Consider the following 7500-nt stretch of genomic DNA (forward strand, 5'->3'; position numbering starts at 1 on the left):
TGAATTGAATATTCTTTGAACTGTTTTAGGGCGTTTGGGTCCTACTTCCTCCATCCCCTGACAACACGTCAACCAACGGCAAACTGACGATGCTACTGACGGTAAACAGGAAGCCAGACCGACTCAGACCAGCAGAGGCCGACGCAGACTTGTTGTCTCGCTCCAAAACTCTCAGCCCCGAAATGAAGCCCAAGTTCCTTTTCAGAAGTCTATCGTGAGCGCTCAGCGAGTCACTGCAGTCCTCCTTGACCGGCTTTTTAGAAAAAGAGGACATTTTCAGGGTTGTGTGTGCGCGTCTTTGTCGCGTGGTCCTTTGTGGTTCTTTTCAGAAGGAAAATTACCATAAGAAATTGCTAAAACATTGTCATTAAATGCTCATTTGTCATCTTTTGTTGACTTTCCTGACGGGACTTAATGAAAGTACTCCGTGCAGTCAGATTGTTCTGACCCGAGGGACGTTTCAGGCGACACACACACTCGATTAGAGGATGCAGAGGGGAAAAAGAGGAAGGCAGTAAACCAGAATGACGATTAACGGGACTGAGGAGGATGTAATTGCGCTCGGGGGAATTTAGTTCAGTCTCGTTTTGATTCGATTTGATCATGAGATGTTTTTCAACGTCACGGTCACAGCCGGAACGTCCCTCTGCAAAAGGTTCCTTTATAAAGCACTCGACGGCTGTTTGTTTTACAATCAGAGTTGAGAAGTTGCGGGTTCAGTTGTGTTCCTGAGGTGATGTGCTGTTGCAATGCTACGTGTTGAGTTCCCCATCTGACAAAAAAACAACAACCACTAATTAATAATTAAGCTTAAGGGGGAACTCAGTCTGTTTGCAGGAGGTCTCACTGTATATAGGGACACGTTGCATAGAGCCTCTTGTGTGTAAAAGCCGAAAGAATCCAACGTCCCATCATGCCACAGGAGTGCAAAGCTAACCAGCAGGCGTATCTACCTGGTCGCTGTCGCCTCCCTCTAGGCTGATGGAGCTGTCCCTCTGAGCCTGAGAGACAAAGAGAGGGAAGAATGAGGATCCTGCAGAAAGCGTTCAGTGGACCTCAGTGCGGCGGACGCGACTCCGTCATGATGCGTCACCGTGGCCGTGCGGCGCGCCGTGCACTCAGGCGGACTGCAGGGCAGGCCGTCGTCCTCGGACACGACTCCGGCGTCGTCCGTCTTCTTCACACACATGAGGGACGGAGGCGAGCCCAGTCTGATGGCCTGCCGCAGCTGGAGCTGCAGGGGAAGAGAGAATAATTAGTTTGCATGCATCATCTATTGGGATGAATACATAAATAAACTATTGATATTACGGCCACACTTGTAGATATCACAGCAGGAAGTGTTTTGTGTGTTTTTTGTTCTGTTTAATAAACTACAGCTTTACAAAACGGTAACAACGACATTGTTTCACTGCTTGTACAGTCCCAAAATCCCCACTAGTGTGGAGTATTATTAACAGAGAACGGCTTGCGGGGCAGTCGGCCGGCACTAAGTGTTTATTTTTGGCCGTTTGTTTGGCAGGTATCGCTGAAACTCCAGCTAACAGACCTGTTATCTGCTACGCGTGGCCCTGTAACCGTCGCTCAAGGACTCACAGACTGCAGAGCAAACAGAGGACAACGCAGCTTTTCTTTAGCCGGGCCGCTGGCACGCAGCAAGACCTTGACCAAAGACACCGGACCTGCAGCTTTTCAATGTTGATATTGAAATAGTGTTACAGTAACTTCCAACACGTGGAGAAACAGAGAGGAGCGCCAACTAAAACAAGCACATCGGCGTAGCTTCCCTCGACATTAGCAGTTGTGCTAGTACATGAAATATTTCATTTTGAGCTTAAATTCGTATAATCTTCTGTGTTACATACATGTATATTTCTGTTGTGAGGTACCTGCTCATAAATGAGACTTGATTCAAGATAAAACAGAGAGCTAATAATGTAGCTACAAGTGTGTGACCACGCCACACAAAATACCCAACAAGCTAACGTTAGCAGTTTGAAAAGAGAGAGAGCATCTTTTTTAACTAAGTGCTTCCTATTTAATGTTAAATGACTTCCTTGAGGTGATACTGCAATACGCTAACTGTTACAGGACATGCTAGGAGAGCCGTTAGCATGCTAGCAGAGCCGTTAGCATGCTAACCGAGCCATTAGCATGCCGAACTGCGTTAGCAACCATTGGGGGATTGTTCTTAATGGCAAAATGAGAAGGGATTCGGTATTCCTCCATCCTGTGGTGAGGGCTCTGTCGTAGCATTTTGTAGGGAGATAAAATACAGAGAATGTCGTCAGGTATATATACATAGGAAATGTTAAGAAACAAACTAAATAACACAGTTTGGTGTCAAGTCAAACAAGGGTTCGTACAGGTGTGGACTTGTAACTGCATGAATACAACAATCAGTGTTTTCACCTTATTCTCAAGGTACTTTTCCCATTTAATCTACTTCTGCAGTTTTACTCATGAAATCATTTCATAAATGATTATTATCGCCTGTGTGTTTGCCGTCTCATCTGCACACAGACCAAACTAAACACTTTCTCTGCGTTTCAGCTCCAGGAGAAAGTTTTCCCCTTTCTTTTCCCCAGCTAATCCTGATAAGATGTTGTTTAAGCTCAGTGGACCAGTTTAACTGGAGGTCAGTCCGTCTGTCTCAGGGTCACGTCTTCCCCGTTTGAGCCCGTTGTTGTGACAGACGTTTGTATCGCCCGTCTGCTTTTCTTTTCATCAGCCGCTCCTTCGTTTTGCTTTCTGACAGACGCTTTGGTTTCAACCTCCCTGAGTGATACTCATCAGCCCATTGATACTAGTGATATCAATAGTATGGTATCAATAGTATCATCACCACAGTGGTACTCATCAGCCCATTGATACTAGTGATATCAATAGTATGGTATCAATAGTATCATCACCACAGTGGTACTCATCAGCCCATTGATACTAGTGATATCAATAGTATGGTATCAATAGTATCATCACCACAGTGATACTCATCAGCCCATTGATACTAGTGATATCAATAGTATGGTATCAATAGTATCATCACCACAGTGATACTCATCAGCCCATTGATACTAGTGATATCAATAGTATGGTATCAATAGTATCATCACCACAGTGATACTCATCGGCCCGCCTGGCTGAATATACTCCGGATCAGCTGCTTTGTCTCTCTTTATCACCTCCTGTGTTGTTATTACGCTTCATGAAAGCTCAGCACAAGGTCACAGACACTCTCACGCCCCAAACACACAGACTGTGATGTACTTTATTTGTCTACTATTCTTCATAATTCCTCTCCTGCTTGTCTCCACATGCCACAAGTATTTCCTGTGGAAGAGACTGAAGCGCTTGTTGACACAGGAGCTCAGACGTCGCTCTTTGTCTCAACTCAAAGGGCTCTGATGTGTATTTTCACCTGCAGGGATTTCACTTTCCCGTGAATGCTGTCCTGAGACGCTCCCAGAGCCTCGCGGGCCTCCGACGAGTCCGCGACGAAGACGGAGTCGTGTGACAGCGCCTTGCTGCCCAGGCTGGTCTTTGACCTTTGGAGAGGCGGAAGAAATGAACAAGCAGAAAGGGATGTTTCGACAGATCCTACAAAATCATAAACTAAATATAGATAACTGGATGATGAGATGTGTCAGAGGTTTAAAAACACAATCGATCCACAGTTGTTCAGCCCACCAGAGTTTATCTTCCTTTGTCAAAGAAAATCACTAAAAAATACAATCAATACTCTCTTTTTCTGCTTCCACTTTTATCCATGCCGTTCGGAGGAGGACCACCGAACGGCATGGATAAAAGTGGAACAGACATTTCCTGTGACAGCGAGGAAAAGAGTGGACGAGGCAGGAAGCGGCTCAGCTTAAGGAAACAAAGGAAATAAGGAACTGTCCACAGGAAGACTCGTTCTGCTTCTTGTTACGAAAAACAGGAAGCGCCAGGGGCTCAGACGAGGAAGAGCAGGAAATGGATGTGAAAACATGATCTTCCTTTCTTAATTTAACTTTTTCACACACAAGAGGAGGTATTTATCTAAATGGAGAGAGGAACCAACACACTGAGTAGAACCACAATACTGCTGCAGGAAGATATGATCTATTAGCAGCGGCCTGGATTATACTGGGAGGGTGAGATATCACTGAAAAGGTGATATTGCCATATTGACAATATCTATTGGGATGTTTACTTAGTTTTTTTATGCAAAATATAACCAAACCTTTCCCGTATAAACCACAAAGAAGTATTTCAACCCGTGTTGAAGTCCTGTTGACGGGCGTGTGTATGTTTGGATGAGAGTTATTGTGTGTCTTTGTGCGTGTGTGCGTGTGTCTGATCTCACCCAGAGCTCTTGTCCTTCCCCGATCGAGTGAGCGTGTCATTTTGGGACGTTTTGCTGACGTTGTCGCTCGATTGGCTGGCCTTAAGCCCCGCCTCTGCTCCGGCGGCCGGCGCCTCCTTCCTCTTCTTCCTGGCGAAGAATTTCTTGAACGTCTGGAACTTGGACTTCTTCTTTGCTGCGGAGGCAGAAATGATCAAAAATGGAGTAAAAATCAAACACAAAAAGAAACCGGCTCCAGTTTCCTTCCTTCTTCACAAGCAGCTGCACGGTGATATGCTAATGAGACAATGACACACACGGCGTCTTTACGCACTGCCCTCGTATGAACTCGAGCTCGAGCTGTTAGTTGGCTGTAAAGTCGCAGGTGGGCAACACTGATGTGTGTTTACAGACACACACTCTCCTCTGCTTGTAACCCCCACAGTGAGTCCACCTCCATTAGCCTGCATTAGCACCGCAGTGGAAAAACTCAACAACTCTTTTATAACTACTTAAACAGCTACAAAGTGCTTTCACTGCTTTCCGTCAGCGAGGCGCTCATCCAGAAGTTGAAATGCCCCTCGGTGCCCCGCGTTCTGACCCACATTCAGCAGGGTCGTGTCCATGCGTCTCAACACGTTCAAACTCCTGGATCCACTTCATGTCGCTCGTACCTGAAGCAACGCACAACACAGCGCCCCCTTCTGTTCAGGCTGCGTTTAGCCCGCTGAAGGGGGCTGAAGCCAGTTAGCGTGATCATGCTTTGAGCGACACGCTAACACCCGCATGCTCAAATGACATACTGGTGTTCAGCGGGACAGTACAGCACGTTCAGCGTCTTAGCTAGTCAGTTTAGCACGTTAGCATTCGCTGAGCAGGTATTGGAGCAGCCGCGGGTAAAAGAACCTCTGGAGACCATGAATGTACAAACAAAAAATGAACATTGAACAAAAAAAGCCATCCAATTGATGATAGTGTAATCCAAAGGGATTTTAAAAGAACACAGACAAAAGCCAGAGATACTCATCACACAACGTCTTTTTTCCAAAAGAATGATTTGGAGAAGATTTGTCCGGTGAAGAAAGGACAGTCGATGCCATCCTCGCGCACGGGTCGATGATGAGTTGAGACACGAAACAGAACGGAGGGGAACTAATTCACATCCCTGGGCCATAAAAATGCTTCAGGAGAAGCACATTCTTTCTATACCGGCTTTATTTAATTTCTGCCTTTCTCCCGGCGGAGAATCCTTCAGCATTCCTTCCTTTTCTCTAAATATACACTTTCTGGTTGCAACCAAATTACAGTGAGAAATGTCTGGAATCTCATCCTGTTACGAGACGCCAACACGCTAAAGGTTTCTGGCTCATTTGCTTGAGACCACGACGCCGGGCTTATTTTTACGCCACAGATTTAACATTTTGCGTCAAAGGCGCATTTTCTTCTCTTGTGAGATGTATTTTGATAAATATCACACAAAGCGTCGCAAAAATTAAGCGTAAAATCAAATTAGCGGTTACAAAACCGTCTGCATGGGGGGGCTAAGTGGAGCACCTGCCTCACAATTTTGATGAGTTGCCACAAAAATCACACAAAGATGACAATGTTTTCTGTGAAGAAATGTTGGCTGCAAATTCAATCTGTCACTTCAGTTCTGCCTCCAACCAGCTTTTCATGAGGCCTCAGAGGCCTTTCTGCACGGCCAAGATGAAAAATCAGGGGGAAACACCAGCCGACGGTGCCATTTATTGAGCTATTTCTGGCACAATACGCTATTAAGTTAAAGGTCTGCACTCAGAGAGACGAAAAAGGCCACCGCCTCAATGGAAGGTCAGTGGAGCTGCTGGTCATTGTAGCTTTAAGATACTGTTATTTCCCCAATATAAATGATCTCAGTTAATTCACATATTAAAAATAACACGATGGAGAACTGACCTTGGCTCACACAATGAGAAGATGGTGACCTTTGATAGGAAAACAGTGTCACGGGCAGAGCCAGAAAGAGGACGAGAGGGACGCTAAAAACACCTCTCCAGTGTTTTTGTGTCGGGACATGGCCGCCGTCCAGAGAGCGGGACGGACTCTACGAGCAACATCTGTTATGTTGTCTCAGAAAGACACGAGGAAGAGGAAGATGGGGGAGGTCTGCAGGGTAACAGGTATGGAGATTTAGGTTTCATTATGATGACTTTGTTAGCTTTTATAAGCTAATCTTTGATCCCAGACAACACATTTCTTCAAACAGCGGATATACAGAACAATTAGTGCATTTCGCATGAGACGCTTTGGTACATGTGCTCTTCTAAAGATTGTAAATTCACTTATAGCTTCCAAAAGGAAAGAGGAAACTTGTTAAGCCTAGCTTGCTAACATTAGCATTGATTCTAAAGGATGCTCTTCCGTTATTTCCACACCTGCCGGGTGTCTTTGCTCTACTTTCTTTCTACAACAGCTCCAGTGATAATGTGATGATGGCAAATGACAAGACAGTGCTCAGATAACTGTTAATTACATCAACTTAAAGTGACACAACTACCGAAAACACAAACTAGCACTATTGCTCGCGCACTTAGACGTCGCACCAATCACATTGTAGTGCCAGACTTGTACCTGTTTGAAGTATCATGCCCTGAAAGCATCACTTCTATTTGCAGACTCCAACCCTCTCAACCTGCGGATCCAATTAAAACACCGGCCATCCAACTGAGCGGTGTTTTAATTTGATTGCAGCTCATCGCACCAAATCAGCGCTAAGCTGCCGGTCTGGCAACGTCACCGGCTAAACACACAACCGATTGATACGGACGTGGACTTGCAGACATCATGATCTGTGGAGTCACGCCTGACGTTTAGCTAGACGTGACTCACCAAACTTAGTCTTGTTTCCTGCAATAACAGTCAGGTTGCAACGTGACGATTCACAGAGGAGCTCGTTGGGACAGTTTCCACAGCACTGAAACCTCTGCTTCACATGTCTCTGACCACCCAATGCACTTCCTCTTTCTCCCCATAGTACGAGCAGCGCGTGTGCTCTCCATCTGTACAGACAGTGTGCATCTGGCTTTTGTGTGAGAGAGATGACGATAGCTTTTTCGCCATTCCTTCATTTCCTGCCAACAGCAGCGAGGCTCTGGATCTCGATTGTTGAAGCCAGCCTGATCTTCTCTGCTGTGTCT

The 7500-nt window shown here is 45.7% G+C and overlaps 1 protein-coding gene across 5 annotated transcripts in view; it reads right to left on the bottom strand.

Moving 5' to 3' along the window:
* Window positions 1–7500, bottom strand: part of zgc:66433 (uncharacterized protein LOC321250 homolog) — a 35937-nt gene that overhangs the window by 11544 nt on the left and 16893 nt on the right. For all 5 annotated transcript variants that reach the window (XM_068567062.1, XM_068567060.1, XM_068567061.1 and 2 more), the window contains 4 exons: window positions 4346–4520; window positions 3419–3545; window positions 1094–1234; window positions 954–1001 (listed from right to left, as the gene is read on the bottom strand). In XM_068567062.1, coding sequence (XP_068423163.1) covers window positions 954–1001; window positions 1094–1234; window positions 3419–3545; window positions 4346–4520 — 491 coding nt within the window. The remainder of the gene's footprint in view (window positions 1–953; window positions 1002–1093; window positions 1235–3418; window positions 3546–4345; window positions 4521–7500) is intronic.

The sequence above is a fragment of the Clinocottus analis genome, unplaced genomic scaffold (assembly GCF_023055335.1).
Source record: "Clinocottus analis isolate CAN_PGR_092001 unplaced genomic scaffold, fCliAna1.0.p SCAF_76, whole genome shotgun sequence".
Lineage (NCBI taxonomy): Eukaryota > Metazoa > Chordata > Actinopteri > Perciformes > Cottidae > Clinocottus > Clinocottus analis.